We start from the raw sequence: 20,726 nt of genomic DNA on the forward strand, positions 1-20,726 counted from the left end.
TTCCTTTTCTTGATTATCTCCCTTGGAAAGGGAGATGGCCCTGTGTTTATTCCCTTCACCAAAGGATACTCTGTGCCATATTAGCTTCCTTGAGAAGATGAAATTGTGAAACTTTTACAACGTTAACAACGAACAAAGGCTCAGTCGAGACTTTGGAATATAGTGCAGAAAAAACTGCGCCGTAAATCGAAATATTTTATAACTGATTTATCTGTAGCTCTCTGATTTGTCTCATTTTCCCTCTGAGAGCTACAGCTCTGCAATTACATGCAGTTCACATTCAAAACTTTTATTGTAAAATTTGAACTTTATCTAGATGACAACAAATTCTACAGCCTTAAAACCATTTGAATGTGTATAATGGTCTTATTTAAAAATTACAAATATTTACTGTGACCTAAATGTTTTCAAATTACAATTTAGATTCAATCATATTTTGAATAGAAACACTAAATTAAATTCACAAATGTTAACATGGAATCGATCAAAACCAATTCCCCGCTTTATACTTCTCAACAGTCTACCTAAGAATTGTTCAAGATCCGCTTATTGTCGAAGAAGCACATGTACATGCGTAGTATAACTTACACGATGAATATATTTGAATAACTGGTAATACATGTTTTAAAGTCTACATAAAAACTGCATATAATTATATGTTGCGAATAGTAACATTAACCACCCGATTTCATTGTCAATTACTTTCGTTTATTTGATCTTCGTTGCCTTCCTCTTCCACGGTTTCCCCTGCCCCTGCCTCCTCCTCGTCCACCACGAGGCGCATGTTGTTCTGAAAAGTTTTCGTGTTGGAATTCATGATTTGCTGACCAATCTTCGCGCGAGTTTAAACTTTGATTCCGTGTATTAGCATACTGATCTCTGTGGTTTCCCCTTTTCCCGTTGTGTCGTCCATTCCTTTTTTGGGAGTCGCGGTAAGGATTGGGTACACTCTGGGTTATCTCCCTTATCATGGACTCTAAGTACATGTTTGTGTCTTCTGTCTGCATAGTGTCGTGAGTAGGTTGCTTTGCAAACCTGTCACTTCTGTTTCTTCTTTTTCCGTGTTCTTGCTCTGTTTCACTCTTTGGCTTTATGGAAGAGTTATTTTCAAATCTACCAAACCGCTCTGATGATAAAGACTTCTCGTTTTTCATTTTGTCTTGTTGAGCATAGCCCATATCCGGGTTTGATATTGTACTTCGATTCAAATGTTGTTTTGGACGAGCTCCCTGTTTTTCATATTCGTAAGAGGATGTTGATTGCGAAGTAAATGGATATTTAAATATGGATCTGGATGTCTGACAAGTACAACACGTCTGGTAATCTTCATATTCACAGAATGGGTGCCCTGTATAAAGATGTATTTATTTTACTTCAGAAGAAACTTCTGTCATCATATATACAACAATGCTATTTTGTTGACTATTGTGGAAAATTGCTGCATAGTTAATTAAAATACAATTAATTGCCATGAATAAGTCGTAGAAAAGGAAATTGTATAAGAATTTCCTAGATTGATTAAGTGCACATAAGTCTTCATAAAAACAAAAATCAGCTTACCATTTCCACACATCGTCCAACTATCAATGTGACAATCCACAATTCCAATTGGCTTTGGGAAACCCTCAGCTTTCCTAATTCGTCTTACTACCTGTGCTGTTAACAAGGGTTTGATGGAATCAATGCATTTATCTACATCGTTTTTAGTCGAAGATGAAAATTTTCCTGGAAAATTCAAAAGTTGTTCAATTTGACTAATTTCATCCTCAAATTCTTTCACTGAAGAATGAACATCTCTCTCGCAAATGGCGTCATTTTGCAATGTTCTTTCGCCCGATGTCTCTGCATTCGTTAGACTCTCAACAATATCATTTCTGGCAAGTTTGATCACCAACAACGTCCAGTTATAACTAACGATAACCATAATCCTGTAAATGTCGATAACAGATTGGTAATTCGGAGAATTACATGTCAAAGACTTTTTTAAAACATGTAAAAAATGAAGAGAACGCTTTAGGTTACTCGCATCTGTTTCTTCTAGTTTTCGTCCAATCGCAGATAAAAACGTTCCAAATTCTGCTGCGTACTTTTCACATTCCATGCTATCACCAAATATAGTCGGAAAAGTGGATATACCTCCGAATTTGATTGCTAATTCTATCTGAGTCTTCATCATGTTCACAATTTGTGCTTGCTTTTTGAGTATTTTATTGTATCTTGGATGGTAAACAACAGCTTTTTGACATGACGGACAACGTAGAACTCTAAGAATATCATTTCCCTGTGAATCCAAAACTGCGTCCAATTCATTCGCTGTGAATATGTGTCCACAGGATTGAAGCTGGACCAGTCTTGATTTGTTAGGGAGTTTTTTTCCTGCTTTTGTGTTACATTCGATGCAGTTTTGGAGACAAGGTTCTCCACAAATACCAGCGCATTTATGTCCACATAACAATACAATAGGGCATTTTTCGCTGCACCTTGGTCTTTCGCATGGTTCATAGCAGAGCAGATTACAAGTGAAATGAGGACATGACCAGTCACACGGTGCTATGCACTGGACGCATGGTTGACTACATACATGTTTACAAACTTTATGTGAGCACATGGCCATGCATTGTTTCTCACAAGATTTGCAGTTAAAACAAATGTTGTTCTTGCACTCGTGCCCACACACAAGATATGGTTCACATTTCTTTGCACATGGCTGATGAGTTAGACCGCCATTACATTTGTCACAATCTCCAGCGCAAGGATGTCCACAAGCCAGTGTATACGTGCATCGTTCTCGACAGACATTCTTATTGGGTTGTATACAAGGATTAGTGACATCATGCCCACAAACTTCCGTTGTAATTACATTGGATGTACATTGAGGAAGTTTCGAATTTGAAGCCCCCTGGAATGCCTGGTGTAAATGGCAAGCAATGCGATTGATATGATTACATTCTGGCTGCATTATTTCAACTAGCCGTTTGCACTTCATTTTTCGTGGAGATTCACAGCATTTCATTGACATCGAGTGATGACACGTTGTCATTGGTTTTATTACATTTTCCGTGCAATCAATTGACTCTGGTTTGCTGTAACAATGTGTAATAGCAGTGTGTCCACAGGGCAATGTTTTTTCAATCAAAGTTTTGCATTGAACGTCGGTAATTTTTCTCCAACACTCTGCCTCTTGTTCGTGGCAACAGGGCAACCTCTTTCTAACTGTCTCCGTGCACTTGATACCCAATGGATCTACGTAACAAAGCAGTGTCTGTTCATGACCACATCGTAAAGTCTTTCTAACATTCTCTCGACATTGAATGTCACTGTCGCTGATATCTTTGTAACATAGAACTTCCTTCTCATGCCCACAATTCAATATTTTCACCACATTCTCCATACATTTCACCTGAGATACGTCGATGTGGCATGCCATCTTTTTACTATGGCCACACTTTAGCGACTTCAAAACTTTAGTTTGGCACTTAACTTTTTCAACATTTTCAGAACATTTTAATGACAACATATGACCACAGAGAGGAAGACTTTTTTTCACAAGTTCTCCACACAGACATTGATCAGGAAAATGACATGTCCTGGAACACCTATGGCCCATGGAACAAATTAAACCACACTGTGATTTACATTTTTCCTTGTCTTTCAGGTAACATTTTACTTGTATATTGTCATGGTGACACGTGAAATTGGTACACACACTGATTTCACAATTTAGATTCCGTAGGGAAATGTTGCATTCTACTTCAACAGAATGTCCACATGATGGAAACGTCTTCGAAACTATTTCTGAACATTTATTTCGTACTTGGAAAAGCATGCTTGAAACATGGCATGGGCGCGTGAAGTTATGATCACAGTCATTTCTTTTCTCAGTGACTTCTGTTGGGCATTTGAATACATTAACGTTTTTAAAGCATTTCATTTCTACATTGTGTTCGCACTTTGGAATAGTTCTTTTCACAATTTCCTGACAGTCATACTCCTCATAATTGATATAGCAATTCAGGTCAACTGAATGTCCACAAGGCAATTTTCGTGTTACGATTATTTTACAATCAATGCTCCCTGGCGGTATCCAGCAATCTGTACTCGTATCATGGCCGCAGTCCAACATTTTAGTGACTCTCACAAGGCAATCATATGTTTCAGGTTCCTGACAGCATGGTAACTTTGCTGTGTGGCTACATTCCAGGAGTTTTTCCACTGTTACTCTACATCTGCAAGGGCTTGGAAAATGACAATTTTTCTGACAAATATGACCTCTTTCGCAAGCATTTCCACACTTCTGAATACATCTAATGTCTAAATGTTCTTTGTCATAAGGATGACAAACATGAGAACATTTGTGACCACATTTCAAATCAAAATTGCAAGGCAAAGAGCATCCTCCTTCAGGGGCTTGATCGAAATCATCCGGAGATTTGGCGTTGATTTTTTGAGTACCAGGGTGATTTTGACAATATAGAGGCAACCCAACTCCGAGAGAATCCGAGTTCTTCATTTTGTCAATAGCGGACCGAAGTAAGTGCGGTTTGCGTGTGAATTTTTCAATCATTTTGAAGTTTCCAATCACATACAACCCATTTTTTGCTCTCGATAAAGCGACACAAATTCTATTTTCTCTCTTAAGGAATCCAATTCTACCTTCTCTGTTGCTTCTAACCAGAGAAAGTAAGATGATGTTGTTTTCCTCACCCTGGTAATTGTCTAAAATTGAAATCCTTATTCCCGCAAACTCACTTTTTGGCATTAAATCGCGTATGCAAAACATCTGGCCAGAGTAAGGAGTTAATATAGTAATTTCTTGTCTTTTGTATCCCTGTTGCAATAGGTATCTTGTCAATCTCTTGATATATTGTGCTTCAAACTCATTTGAGTAACTTTGTGTTTCTCCTTTCTGATATTCATCATGTGTATGAGAGATAAAGTACACATCTTTCTCGATACCTAACACGTGATTCCGGTTGAAAACAGTTTCATTGTCCTCTAGCCCAGGATAAAAATCCCGTACAAGGTCTGAAATTTCTGGTCGCATTCTGTGTTGGCGCAAAAGACAGTTGAAGTCGAGTTTGTTCTCAATCATTCTCTCAAACATCGATAAAGCCAAGTTGTACTGTTCGGCAAGTTCATAAACCGAAGGTTTTGGTTCTAATTGTTTATGATCTCCGATCAGGATTAAATGTTCACAGTGACTACTCAGTGTAGATATAATATGAGCCTCTAAAACCTCCGCAGCTTCCTCTACAATAATAATCTTGGGTCCAATATCACTGAGGATAGTCTGATATCTAGCAGCACCAGTAGTCGTCATCGCAATTACTAGGGAACTGCATAATATTTCCTTGTCAACATAATTTTTTTCAAGCAAATAATCTTTGTATTTTGCGTCATATTTGGCCGTGAGTTTGAGTATTGTTCTTTCCTGAACGTCACAAAATTTCTTCTCAAAATATTTATACATTCTCCATCTATCTTTGATCGCTAAATTCCATAGATCACGTATTTTCGTCCTCATTTCTCCTTCTGTCATTGCTTTACTTTTATGAAGATAGTTCTTGACAATTGATGCTTCATTTTCTAGTAGTTTTACAAAGTCTTCAGAGAGATTTGGATCTGATTTCAATTGAAGCAAAACTGACTCAACACTGATTCCGATTTCTTTGAAATTATAATCCATTTCGAAATCATCTTCTTCAATCATCCTTTCGTTTTTTGTGAGATCCCCTTCTGTTTCAATATCAATGAGTTCCTCAACTTCTGTAGAATCCTTAGTTTCAATATTGTTTTGTTCTTTGTCTATGTTTTCATACTTTTCAAATGCTGCCTCTTTGAAGTATGTCTCATTTACATTCAGCCATTCCATCATGCTGAATGTCATTTCCGATTGCTTCCCCGGTTCCGATTGCTTCTCTGGTTCCGATTGCTTCTCTGGTTTCGATTGCTTCTCTGGTTTCGGTTGCTTTTCTGGTTCAGTAAGCATGCGAACTTCATCAACGAAAATACTCAAAACGTTTTCGTCTAAAATATTTTCTTGAGTACAAGATATCATCCATTTCAAAGCACAGATCTTTTTATGTATACTCTTGAGTTCTTTTTCAAATGTTCCATAATCGACGTGAGATTTCCTGAATGATTTTCTTCTGTTTTTCAGCATAAATTCTTCTATTTTTTCACTGTTACTTCGACTCCCTACCCGAACAATCATCTGTTTCCATTCTGTCTGATTTTCTGGATCCATAAAATCAATCATTCCCTCTAGAAACTGATCAAGGGCATGATTTGTGAAGCATACAATTAACATTGGATGTACTGTACCTTCTTGTTTGTTGTCATTGGCTACTGCAACACTTCTATCGCTTTCGCCCCTCCAGTGTTCGGCATTATGTAGCAATGCTTTAGCTATTCTCAGTCCAAGATGAGTTTTACCTGTACCCGGAGGACCTTGTATTAGCACAAACTCTTTTGTCAAAGCAGACTTAAAGGCTTCATACTGAGATTTGTCAAGGTGCAGGTCGTTCGCCCTTGGCCATCTGGTTTTGCTTAAAATGGGAATTTCAAGCTTTTTTTCTTGATTTTGAAAGGCTAAACGACGTCTTTGAGCAATAGTGTACTTCATCATACTCCCTCCCTTCTTTTGAAATATTGGTGACTGCGAGACAATCGGTTGTAAATCGTATCTGACAAAATCATTCCCTCTCAAATATCTCGGTTTCTGTATGTCCCTTTCACAGTGTACGATATATCTTTCAAATGGCATTTCACCTTTTATGTTTTGTAGACAATGCAGAACATGCCGATATGCCTCAAAGTACGCAACACTTTCCACCATTGTTACGACCGATCCCTTCCTCAGTTCAGGAGCACCTTTCTGTCTTTTTATAAGAACTTTTATTCTTCCAGATTTCTTTATGACCTCATTATCAGATTCAGCAATGACGCCAAAGTACAAAGTCTGAAAGTTATTTGGTGAAATGCAGAGTAACGAACCAAAAATTAATCTGCTGCTGCGTTCCCATCTAATTCTCGTTACCTGATTCATATCAAGCTTGATTGTATGCATGGGACCATCTAGAGTAATCTCTTTTTCGCCTTCGATAGTAACATGTTTATAAAGTCTGGCATCTTGTAATCTCCGAACCTCCGTTTTTTCTAGGAGCTTGGCGCCAAGATATTCAATTATCCCACTTCGTAACTGTGCAATACAATCTTCCCGGAGCAATCGAAACTGTACATCAAGATAGTCATCCAAATTCTCAAATGATGAATCACGGAGATTTGGTCTCAAGAACGGCGTTTTGTAAATATCGTCGATGGTTGGTAGAATAGGGATTTCTCTGAAATTATTTGGTGGCTTTCTAATTACTTTTTTCTGTTCTTCCCTATTTTCATTAGGTTTCGTAGCATTATCTTTGATAATTTCTTTAAAGGATTCGATATCTTCTTTGAAATCCAAGAGGCTGTCATTTTGGTCATCAGCACTTTTCTCGATCAGTCTGTTTATTTTCTCTTCTGTTACTGTAGCTAGTTCATAAAATTCATGTGCAGATGAAGGAGATCTTCCACATAAATGACGTAAAAAGCATATGATATTTTCCACAGCTGATAGATCGTTCTCAGAAGCTACAGACAGTAGTATACGCTGAAGATATTTCTGAAAGTTCGAAGATGCCAAGACAGATACAAGATTTACGACTTTAGGCTCCTCAGCAGATCTTTTATTTTCTAACACTTTTATAATGATCTGCAGGAAAAGTTTAGATTCTTCTAAACTTTGATCTGTTTTTCTTGATGTAGCTCTAATTCTTTCTTCTGTCCATATTTTGGATTCCAAGATCTCCTCAACTTTATATGAAATAAAGTTTTTCAAGTCCGCTTGGCGAAGAGGCTTTACATCCATTCTGTTAACTATACTCTCTTGACTGAAACAGACAAAATGTTCACCAATTATGCCATTGTCACATTATCTCATTTGCTAATTTTCACTCATACAGGCCTACATTTAATTCATGTTTGTATTCCCTTTGCGACGAATTTGTTAAAAAAAAATCCCGATTTTGATCATGCATTCATTGATGTTGCAGTGTACTCTAAAGATGATTAATTTGATGAAACTTTTCGATCGAAATTTCTGCCAAGGAATAATCGATTTTAGTATATATATATTCATTGGTGGATCAAATAATTTCCCTTTGTACCTACCCACAAGTCAAAATGGAAATTATCCAAAAGGGAAACAAGCCAACTTGAGTAGTTTGATAATACATGAAGGATAGGAAAAGAATGTAATATTTGATTATTTGTTCAATAATATATAAATTTTCTTATCCTGGAACAATATCGACTTTTCGTGATTAAATATATACATGCGTACATGTAAGAAGAATCTACCTTCATGTTTGAGAATTTTGTATATTTTTCGTCTCTTTGTTCATCAAATCCTCGAAAGTCTGTTTTACGTACATCTCTGAAAAATGTATTAATTCACAATAAACTGTGTTGTCAACAGTCAAAATAATCCCTATACACTAAAGAGATTTATTGAGATTATGGAATACCATTTCCCTTGAATTCATGTATAAATAGGTCTGAGATAGGTGGGGGCTGATGGGTGTGGTGGTAGCCTGTTTTCCCTGGATATGTCGCTTTCTGGCGCCAAAAGACGTGCAAATGAAATATCATATATATGTATATTATATTATAAATATCATAAATTATAAAGCTTGTTCGTCAATCGGTGTAAAGTGTTGATTTTAATTTACACCCACCCCAACAGCTCTTTTTCAAATTTCCAAAAACTATCATTCATCACGATTTGAAAGCTTTTCCATGTCACGAGGATTCCATCATTTTTAAATCATGCCCATGGAATCAGGGTTGGCTACAATTTTGTGTTTAATATATACAGGGGAAAATCTTTAAAAACTGCAAGGTTCAAATTGTCAAATCAATTTGTATGCATCATTGTGCAGTAAAGATTTAAATTTGTTCAAAGCAAGACTCGAGGATGCAATGTAGAATTCTGAATAAGAATATACAGGAAAAATCCATAAAGAACAAGGTACGATTGTATACATAAAATGGCCCAAAAATTTCTCTCTAGAAAATATGTCTGGAATTAACCTTAATCAGCGTTTTAAGAAAGTAAAATATATGCCAGGTATACTATGTCAACAAAATGCAGAATGATATTCCTAATTGGATAGCATTATGACATCATGAATAAGACATTTCCCGCCCTTTTTTCAAAATAAGCCTGAAAACTGTCAAATATACAGATTATTGCTCAGGAAAAGATGTGCGCATTTGTCGAGCAAAATGAAAATGATATATATTGTGTATTATTTTAAGATGAAAAACATACTTGAACATGAATTTGCTCGACGTATGCGCTGTATGTTTTCTGAAAGGAAAACCACCTGAATTTGTGGATATTTTCATTGAAAATGGCATTTTTGCAATTCTATGCCAACTTCTAGCTTTTGTCATATGACACAAATCATTTTGCTGATCAAACTGAGCGGATTTTGGGTTTGCTAATCTTTTCCTTATTTGAATGCCAGGGTTTGAGCTCCAAGTCAAATCATCGATATTTTGGGACAAATGACTTTAGAAACTGTACCTACTTCTTTAAAACATTATTACTATCTCAAGAGTCAGAATTAAGTAAACAATTTGTTGAATTGATATAAAAGCATCCTCACCTAATACATATTCGAGTTTGTTCAGACTTAGCTGTAGATCTCTAGCTCTCTGATATAATACTTGGACAGACCAGGGAGCTACAGATCCATCCATTTTAAAAACCTTGGAATATGGCGCAGAAAAATATGCGCAAGGTTGAGGCCTTATATCGTTGTATTCTCGCATCACCGCCTCCAAAATGTGATATAAAAATTCCTAACATATTTTGCCACTATCTTTGCGTCCAAGCATACCTTCAAATATTTACCAAAGCCCCATATGACCCGAAAACTTTTAAATGATTTCGTTTGTTAGTCTGTCACAACTTTTCCCCAGAGAGCTACAAATCTGCAGCTAGTTCAGACTTTAATCCTCCGTGCAACAACAGTTAGAGTTTTGTGTAGGAACATACATACATATCGTACATCATTCTTTTTTTTAAACAAATGTTCTAAAGAACCACAAAAGTACGGTTTGTCAAATTACAAAAACACTCATATGAAAGGTGAAGATAACGAACAGTGATAACTCCTATATGCAAGGTGAAGATAATGAACAGTTATCAATCTCATAACTCCTACAAGCAATACAAAATAGATAGTTGGGCAAACACAGACCCCTGGACACACCAGAGGTGGGATCAGGTGCCTAGGAGGAGTAAACATCCATTGTCGACCGGTCACACTCGCCGTGAGCCCTATATATCCTGATCAGGTAAACGGAGTTATCCGTAGTCAAAATCAGTGTGCCAAGAACGGCCTAACAATCGGGATGAAACACGTCAGACAGCATTTCACCCAAAGATAGGTTGTATTGGCAAACTAGATCGTTATAACGACCATAAAATTTGCGAAATGCCGACTTTAATCGAGACTGTTGAAACTCCTGTACCATCAACTTGTTTGTCAGTAGCTTGCCTCGATTTAAAAACTGACCATACGCAGAACAATTAGTTCTTGCGTATCGAATCAATTGAGAGATATAAACACCACATGTGGTGTAAATTGACATTTCTATTTCATGATTCTCTAAGCCAAATTTGAACCACAACAACCGACGTTAGAATACATTGAAAATTTCATATAATTTATACAGAACTATAAGATTGCAATATGTCAAAAAGTATGTAAGCATCCTGATGTGTTTTTTGGTGTTTTTTTTGTTTTTTATTTTTTTCGTCCCATTCGAGAATTTTTCATTCATGTTGAGACGTTTCCAGCTTTAAATGAGGTGTCAAATTTTGACCTATGTATGGTGCTTACAGCTGTAGCAGTGAGGGTTCTTTATCTTGCCAACGCCCAACATGGCACAGAAATTTCCATTCAAGGCCCTATTTCGAATGACCCATGACTTTTCTTCCAATGCCGGGTGCTTATCGAAGGGACACACTGCTTGGAGATGGAACAGTCACTACCTATGTTAACACGCGGCGCCGGGATCGAATGAACCTTCCTGTTGCAAAACGACCCCCCCCCCACCCACCATCGCAAGAGACAAGGTTTCCGCGATCAATTCTGATGTAATGTATGATTAATTTCATTCAAACACATGACCCATGGGGCCAGGGCGGAGCTACAATGAGAATTTCACACAAGATAATACAAAATTTTATTTACAATTTTCTCAAGAACCACAAGGGTGGGTTCCCTAAAGGATTTTATCAAGAAGAGACCTGGACAGTTCATAGGTTTTGAAAAGGGTGTGCTCCAGAAAATGTTGATGGGTTTCAGCAAATATTTGAGGAGTCCAGAAGCTACATGTAAAGTGCCCATGTAGACATTACATGTTGATTGAGCATGTTTGCAAATAACAGCAAAGGAGTCATATGCAAAATACAGTCTCACCATCGGATCCCTCTTATTGTATCGGTTCACCAAAACATATGAGGGGTCATTTTTGGTATTTATTGCCATTAAGTGATATCACCTATTTGAATAAATGATATCACCTGCTCAACTATTGATTTCATGATGTCGCCTGTTCCAAAAGGTGATATAACTAAATGGCAGTAAAAGACCGTGCCTCATAAAGAGATGAAGAACTTCCTGATTTTTGTGTAGCATTGACGAGTTCCTCATAAGCTAAGCTGATTTTTTTTTCAAGATAAGTTTTGCTTGAGTCGAAGGACTCAATTTCCCCCTTCATTTTCGTGCGTCCCAAAAAAAAATTGCTGCGTCCAGGCCTGAAGACCATAAACTTAGAATAGCTTAAAAGTCTTAATTTCGAATCCAACTGACTTTTGAAATAATTTTCATTCACAAATAAAATGTTCAGTATATTGTGCATTTGATTTTGGCAGATTTTTAAAAACCTGTGCTAAATCTTCAAGTACAAGTAAAGAAAATTTTCACTTTAAGTTTATTTTCAGTTTATAGTATCGAGGCCAGGAGGCATATTCTAGTGTTATAGAGAACATGTAAATCACTATACAAGCATCCTTTTATAAAGTTTGTTCGCATCATGATCCAAGGGTTAGGGCAGAGTCTGTGGGAATTAGATTATGATATTGTCTAACAATTTATGAGTGTTTGCATGGGCAAAGTGCTCCAGATGAGCGCTGTGGTCCATATACCTCTGGGTTTTACATTCTGAATGGCATCCTTGGTTATATAATAGATGAGCAACTTAGTCGATATCATAATCATGCATTCAGTTTTCCTCAAATATAATAATATGAAAGTAGAAAAGATAATTTTCTAAGATTTAATATATTTTCAATACACTGTACATGGCGATATTGGTCACACCCAAGGACCTCAAAACCTGACCCAGGAGCCACGAATTTCACGCTTTAGGTAGACAGCTTCATGGACATCATAATCATGCATTTGAAGAGAATATCTTTTTAAAGATTTAATCAGTTTCAATTTTTGGCCATATACGCCACGCCCGATAGGGTCAGAACCCCTGACCCAGGAGCCATGAACTTCATAATTTCAGTAGAAAGCTTCATGGTCATCATAATATTCTCAAGTATATGTAGGAGAAGAGAAGATTTTCACTATATGGTCATATTAACCCTGTTCAGTGGCCATGGATTTCACAATTTTGATAGAGGGTGTCATAGACATATTAACCATGCATTTATTTTTCCACCGCATATAAGGGAGTAGAGAACATTTTTGAAAATATGTGTCCCTTTTTTTTAAGAATATTTAGCCCTTTTAAAAGAATATTTAGCCCCACCATGAGACCCTGGGGGTGCCGGTGGTAAGGTAATAAATTTCAGTTTGTATTCCTCTTATCCTAGAAAAATGGTAACAACTGGCCAGGTAGTTTTCAAGAAGTTCGAAATGTAAAATTGTTAACGGACGACGGATGAAGACAAACGGCAATAGGTCACCTGAGTGACTCAGGTGACCTAAAAAGTAGGCAAATCGTAAACATATCCTGAAATCTCGCAGATTTTTCCGAGTTTGGATCATGCGTTGCTTTTTGAAACTTCACTTTTATTTTACTTTGAAGCGAAACATCTGAAAATATTGTATCTGAATATTTTAGGGCATAATCATGTTATTCGCTCCGCGGAACGAATCAGCATGTATTCTACGTACTTACATGTAGGCCTAATTATAGCATTTATTCCGTAAATGTGAATGAATGATTTTTGCTTAAATTATAAACAAAATGAAAAGCACGATTATAAAATGTCAATAGTTAACACGTATAAACCAAGCATGTCAAACTGGTTTCCTCCGCGGAGCGAATAACATGATTATACATGTACCCAGATAGGGTAATTTTATATATCTATATTAGATAGAGTATTGTTTTCTTTTTGTATCGATTGATCAAAATTCAGATACCTGTAGTCATATGCACCACGAAAAAAGATAATGATAAATAATCGTTCTTTTTAGTAATTTTTGAAATAATAAACTTACACAATTTGTTGTCCTAGACCAGCTGCATGTATCGACTCTATCGAGTTAAATCCGGACTCTGTACGTAGAAGTAAAGACATTTGGCTCTATGCCAGGATCTTCCATGAATTCAAATCAAAAGTGAAAATGATTTTTTTTTTTTAAACCTGCTATCATTTTCCACAAATTCAGAATAATTTTTCCTTTCCTCGAGGAAAAATTGCACTGCATAAAAACAAAACTAGACATGTACCTAAATTAGCTTGGTTATATACATATTAATGAATTTAACGTATCGATTTTTTCCTCTTCAAATCATTTTTAAAAAATAGTCTGGAAGTTTTTGTCAGTTCTATATCACGTTACTTAAACTAAAAAAAAATCAATATGTTTAACAGGTACGTATATCTAAAAAGGCAAACTGTGCCAAATGTAGGTACGTTTAAAATCTGATTCACAAACATATTGAACACAAACTACGACTAAAATGTTTCAACACAAGACACATGTGTGACACCTGCAATAACATAATTAACAAGATGTGTTTGTGAAACACAAATGCCCCCGATAATGGCCAATTCCGAAGATGGACAAGGTCAAAAGGACAAATATCTTGATACCAGTAGAAAGATCTTGTCACAAGAAATGCTCATTACAATATGAAAGCTCTAATATTTACCATTTAGAAGTAGGTCAAATGTCAAGGTCAAAAGGTTTAGTACCCACGGAAAGGTCTTGCCACAAGGAATACTCATGTGAAATATGAAAACTCTATCACTTACTGTTCAAAAGTTATTATCAAGGTTAAAGTTTCAGACAGAATTACAGACAGGGCAAAAACAATATGCCCCCAGATCTTCGATCTCGGGGGCATAATCATGGTACATTAAATGAGCACCCACACTAAATATGTCCGTCGATTGGGACGTTAAAGGGGGCATGGACATGATTTGAGCTGAAAATTGTCAAATTTTATTTTTCCATTCTTAATGTTTAGAAAATTACTAAGATATTTCTAATGGTAAAGAAATTTTGACTGTCAGTTGTCAAGGTACATGGGAGATACCTGTAGAGCTCCGAATTCTTTGTTATGTAAACAGGGCTCGTGTCCTGTTTTTGTTTACTTATAGGCTAGATATACCAGTAAAAGTTCGTTTAAAGGGACATGGACACAGTTTGAGCTGAAAATTTTCAAATTTTATTTTCCATTCTTAATGGTCAACAAAAATTTGAATGTCAGCAGTCAAGGTAAATGGGAGATAAACGGGTAACTAGAATTAACGAAATACCCGTGATTTACCAAATACCCCCAGAAAACACCGAAATACCCGAATTTTTCATTTTATATTATTGTGATTTTTAAAATACTTGTATAAAAAGTTTTTTTTTTTTTTTTTTTTTTTTAAATAAATATAAAACCAACCGTAACTCCCGTATATCAAAGTAAAACTGATGAGCCGATAATGGCAAAGACCATTATTGATATCTCAATAATTTTTGCTTTTAATCTTTGATGAATTAAATTATATCAATTTTTAATACATACTTTTCAAACTTATTTTTAAGCTCTTCACACCTTCTTCATGTATTGCATTGTGGGAATCACCATTGAACCTCAATGTAACTAGAACTGTCCTAATGGGACTAATACCCCCGTGGGGCATATAAGATGATGGGAAATATTTAATGCAAGCACATTGGATATTTTCACATTATCTACAGGGCAATCAATGTGAATGCAGAAGTGTATATTCTACAGTACAGTACATGAAATATTAACAAGAGATGTTTGTAAAACACATATGCCCCCCATGGTGCAAAATTGAAAAGGGTTATACACACACCTCATTTAATTGATAGTATTATCATCAATTCAAAATATTGAGCAGACAATATTTTCCTATGTCAAGAGTGAATTGACCATGTGACCAAAAATTCAATAGGGGCATCTACTCCTTATGCTGTACCAGTGTACCAAGTTTGGTACGTGTCAATCAAGCAAATAATTTTTAAAATATAGGAGACAATATATTACTATGTCCAGTTCAACTATTGACTTTTGACCTCAAAATCAATATGGGTCATCCTCTCCTGAAGATGTACCAATGTACTAAGTTTGATATCTGTCAAGTAAAGGGTTATCAAGATATTGAGTGGACAGTATATTACTATGTCCAGTTTGACCCTTGACCTTTGACCATCTGACCTCAAAATCAATAGGAGTCATCTTCTCCTGAATATACACCAGTGTACTATTTAAAGTTTGATGTCTGTCAAGCAAAGGATTCTGAAGATATTGAGCAGACAGTATATTCCTATGTCCAGGTTGACCCTTGACCTTTAAACATGTGACCTCAAAATCAATAGGAGTCATCTTCTCCTGAATATACACCAGTGTGCCAAGTTTGATGTCTGTCAAGCAAAGGGTTCTGAAGATATTGAGCAGACAGTATATTCCTATGTCCAGGTTGACCCTTGACCTTTAAACATGTGACCTCAAAATCAATAGGAGTCATCTTCTCCTGAATATACACCAGTGTGCCAAGTTTGATGTCTGTCAAGCAAAGGGTTCTGAAGATATTGAGCAGACAGTATATTCCTATGTCCAGGTTGACCCTTGACCTTTAAACATGTGACCTCAAAATCAATAGGGATCATCTTCTCCTGAAGATGTACCAGTGTGCCAAGTTTGATGTCTGTCAAGCAAAGGGTTCTGAAGATATTGAGCAGACAGTATATTCCTATGTCCAGTTTGACCCTTGCTCATGTGACCTCAAAATCATTAGGGGTCATCTTCTCCTGAAGACGTATCAGTGTACCAAGTTTGATGTCTGTCAAGAAGAGGGTTCTCAAGATACTGAGCAGACAATATATTCCAATGTCTAGTTTGACCCTTGACCTTTGACCGTGTGACCTCAAAATCAATAAGAGTCATCTTCTCCTGCAGATCTACCAGTGTACTAAGTTTGATGTCTGTCAAGAAAAGGGTTCTCAAGATATTGAGCAGACATTATATTCCTATGTCCAGTTTGACCCTTGATCTTTGACCATGTGACCTCAAAATCAATAGGGGTCATCTTCTCCTGAAGACGTACTAGTGTACCACGTTTGACGTCTGTCAAGCAAAGGGTTCTCAAGATATTGAACAGACAGTATAGTCCTATGTCCAGTTTGACCCTTGACTTTTGACCATGTGACCTCAAAATCAATAAGGGTCATCTTCTTCTGAAGACATACTGGTGTACCAAGTTTGATGTCTGTCAAGCAAAGGGTTTTCAAGATATTGAACGGAGAGTATATTCCAATGTTCAGCTTGACCCTTGACCTTTGACCTCAAAATCAATAGGGGTCAACTTCTCCTGAAGACGTACCAGTGTAACAAGTTTGATGTCTGTCAAGAAAAGGGTTCTCAATATATTGAACGGACAGTATATTCCTATGTCCAGTTTGACCCTTGACCATGTGACCTCAAATTCAATAGGGGTCATCTTCTTCTGAAGATGTACTGGTGTACCAAGTTTGATGTCTGTCAAGCAAAGGTTCTCTAGACATTGAATGGTCAGTATCTTCCTATGCCCAGTTTGACCCTTGACCATATGACCTCAAAATCAATAGGGGTCATCTACTCCTTAGGATGTACCAGTGTGCCAAGTTTGATGTTTTGAAACAAAGGGTTCTCGAGATATTGAGCGGACATTATATTCCTATGTCCAGAGTAGATTGACCCTTGACCTGAAAAACAATAGGGGTCATCTTCCACTCATAACTAAACCACATATGAAATATCATTATCAAGTGAATGGTTCTCAAGATATTGAGCGGACAACATATGGTCTACAGACCGACCGACAGACCGACAGTTGCAAAACAATATGTCCCCTCTTTTTCAAAGAGGGGCATAAAAATATGCTTAATATAAACAATGAATACTATTTGGCACATTTTAGGCTGTATGATTGCAAATCCCTGGTCAACTCTTCTAGTCTTTAGTTTATATTCACTTTGTTAAAGATCATTATGTTATGCCAACTTTACCTTGTCATTGATTTTGTCAGTAAATAAATGACATTAGCTCAAGTATTGGTATTATTGTAATCTTTTCCACTGGTATAACAACTCTAAGTAGCTGCAATAAAGGCAGTTTACTATGAATCCCATTGCCAGGGATAGTTGAGATGTGCGTAACTTCTATAACTGTTAAAATATTTCAATGAAAATAGGAGATGCACAACTACATAATATATAGAAGATGTGCATAAAGTTTGAATGAAATATGTCCAGCGGTATTAGAAATAAACTTCAGACAAATTGCGTCGACGGACAAACAGACAGACGGACGGACAGATGGACAAAGTGATTCCAGTATACCCCCCCCCCCCAAACTTCGTTTGCGGGAGGTATAATAACTTTGAAGAGTGCATGACTAAATAGTTTAAATAATTTATTCAAGCATCATATATCATATTATGGTGATGCTAGCACCCACACAGTTAATGAGAGTTACTGTTCTTGTCTCAAGCCGTTTCCGGTGTGAAATATACAAAAAAAATTCCATAAATTTTCAAATACTTGGTTTTCTAAAATATCTTTTATACAATTATTTAAATGACAATCATATGAAGTGAAAAAAATGGTATTTCGGTAGGTTAGCGGGGTATTTCGGTGTTATCTGGGGGTATTTCGATCGGTATTTCTATGTATCGGAGATACATGTAAAGAGCTCACAATTCTTGGATAGTGTCCTGTTTTTGTTTACTTATAGGCTAGATACAGTAAAAGTACGTTTAAAGCAGAGTTTTCAATTTACAAGTTAATTCTGAACACTGCCTCTCACCTCTGCTTGGCGCGGGTTCAAATCGATCCCGCTCGCACCGGTAAGTGAGAAAGTTTCCCAGTTTACTTGCGGAAGGTCGGTGGTCTCTTCCCAGGTACAAAGTGGGTTCTCTCTTCTACCAATAAAAATTGGACGCCACCATATAACCATGATTTGAACTAACTTGAATCAGCACTATGTCAGGAAGCTTTCATGTAAATCTTTGCTCTTCTGGCTCATTGGTTCTTGAGAAGATTTTTAAAGATTTTCCCTCTTTCTATGTAAAACTTTGATCCCTTATTGTGGCCCCAACCTACTCCGGGAACCATGATTAAGATTTGAAGAATATCTAATATCACCACCATGTTTCAAAAATTCGTGAAAACAATGCACAATTGAGTGACCCAAAATGACAACTGAAGTTTTACCCGTTGAAGACATGATAATATAATTTACTCACCGAATACTTGCTAACAATTAACTCACAAACTTGAATCTGCACTATGTCAGGAAGCTTTCATGTAAATGTCAGCTCTTCTGGACCACTGGTTCTTGAGAAAATTTTCTTTTATTCCCATGTAAAACTTTGATCCCCTATTGTGGCCCCAACCTACCCCCAGGGGTTATGATTTGAACAAACTTGAATCTGCACTATGTCAGGAAGCTTTCAGGTAAATCTCAGCTCTTCTGTCTCATTGGTTCTCGAGAAGATTTTCCCTATATAATTCTATGTAAACTTTGATCCCCTGTTCTGGCCCCAATCTACCTCTGGGGGTCATGATTTGAACAAACTTGAATCTGCACTATGTCAGGAAGCTTTCATGTAAATGTCAGCTCCTCTGGCCTGGTGGTTCTTAAGATTTTTAAATGACCCTACCCTAATTTTGCATTTTTGTGATTATCTCCCCTTTGAAGAGGGCATGGCCTCTCATTTGAACAAACTTGAAAGCCCAAAGCCCTTCACCCAAGGATGCTTTTGGCCAAGTTTGGTTGAAATTGACCAAGTGGTTCTGGAGAAGATGAAAATGTGAAAAGTTTACGACGACGCCGACAATGGACAAATTTTAATCGGAATAGCTCACTCGAGCCTTCGGCTCAGGTGAGCTAAAAATGTTGAGTGTGGCAGAAAACATCAATCAATCAATATAGTTTCTAGTGTTTAGCACATCTCATTTTGTTTCAATTCATGCTATTTTGCATTAAGCAATCTATATGTGTAAACAAAAACATGGCACAAGCCTTGTAACTCACTTGTAACGCAAAAACTGATATTTAACTTTTGGTTAACCATTAGAAATATGTTAGTTAGGCATTGTAAACATTAACAAGAGGCCCACAGGCCTTATTGGTCACATGAATGCTAGTGAAAAAGTATCACTACTTTCATGGGCTATGAAATCTAGAAAAAAAATTCCTGTTCTAATAAATATCTAAGCTAAATTCTAATGTTCAGCAATAGTATAAAACAAGACGTGTTCTTAAAACTTCACTGCCCTCAAAAGTGCATACACTGATGAAAGGCTTTAAATAATACACTGTAGGTGTATTAGCATTAAAACATCAAAAGATATGGACTAATTTGGACTCATCTTAAAGTCATAACCCTGGGTTGTGAAATTCACCATTTTTTGTACATCCTTTTCTGCTATTCCTAAGTATGCATTTAGATTTTATACAGTATCAGCAAACTTACACATAAATACTATATACTAAGTTTGGCCCCACCCTGGGGTCAAAACCCTTACTCTGGGGAAAATCAAATTTACAACTTTGGTAAAAGACTACCTGCACTATCCATTTAGTTTCAATTTAGTATCAAAAGCACTAAAGAAAATGTTATTTAAGTGTTTTACACATAAACACTATATAACAAGTTAGGCCCTGCCCTGGGGTCATAACCCCTACCCCAGGGATCATGAAATTTACAATTTTGGTAGAGGCCTTCCTGCTCTACATTACTATGCATTTAGTTTTTCTTACATGTGTGTGGTTCTTGAGAAGAAGATTTTCGAAAATTTGTCATTTTTGGGCAGTTTTTGCCCCACCCCTAAGGCCCCAGGGGTGCAGGAATCCTGAAATTTACAATCTATGTTCCCCATGTTCCAAAGATGTTTCATACCAAATTTGAAAAGAATTGGAATGATAGTTATCAAGAAGTTAAAATTGTCTTTTGTTCACACACTTAATAACTGACCATTTTGGCCCCACCCTGATACCAAAACCCCTACCCCTGGAATAATCAAATTTACAATTTTGGTAAAGGACTACCTCTTCTTTCTAAATATCTATTTACTTTCAATTTAGTATCAATAGCATTAAAGAAGATGTAATTTAAGTGTTTTACACATAAACATTATATA

General features: G+C 36.5%; 1 protein-coding gene across 1 annotated transcript; it reads right to left on the bottom strand.

Moving 5' to 3' along the window:
• Window positions 1-273: 273 nt before the first annotated feature.
• On the bottom strand, window positions 274-13,780 carry LOC125648819 (NFX1-type zinc finger-containing protein 1-like). Its single transcript, XM_048875807.2, has 3 exons — window positions 13,575-13,780; window positions 1,561-7,928; window positions 274-1,348 (listed from the first exon to the last, which is right to left on the bottom strand). The coding sequence occupies exons 1-3, from the start codon at window positions 13,652-13,654 to the stop codon at window positions 699-701; spliced, it is 7,098 nt and encodes a 2,365-aa protein (XP_048731764.2). The 5' UTR covers window positions 13,655-13,780; the 3' UTR covers window positions 274-698.
• Between the last annotated feature and the right edge of the window lie 6,946 nt (window positions 13,781-20,726).

This window comes from Ostrea edulis, chromosome 5 (genome assembly GCF_947568905.1).
Source record: "Ostrea edulis chromosome 5, xbOstEdul1.1, whole genome shotgun sequence".
NCBI classification, from domain to species: domain Eukaryota; kingdom Metazoa; phylum Mollusca; class Bivalvia; order Ostreida; family Ostreidae; genus Ostrea; species Ostrea edulis.

Excerpts from the sequence above, each read along its gene's own strand:
- LOC125648819 (XM_048875807.2), bottom strand. The coding sequence starts at position 13,654 with ATGTCTTTACTTCTACGTACAGAGTCCGGATTTAACTCGATAGAGTCG. Across the intron at positions 7,929-13,574 it reads GGTCTAGGACAACAAATTGT|TCAAGAGAGTATAGTTAACA; the intron begins GTAAGTTTATTA and ends TGTCTGTTTCAG. Across the intron at positions 1,349-1,560 it reads TTGGACGATGTGTGGAAATG|GGCACCCATTCTGTGAATAT; the intron begins GTAAGCTGATTT and ends ATCTTTATACAG.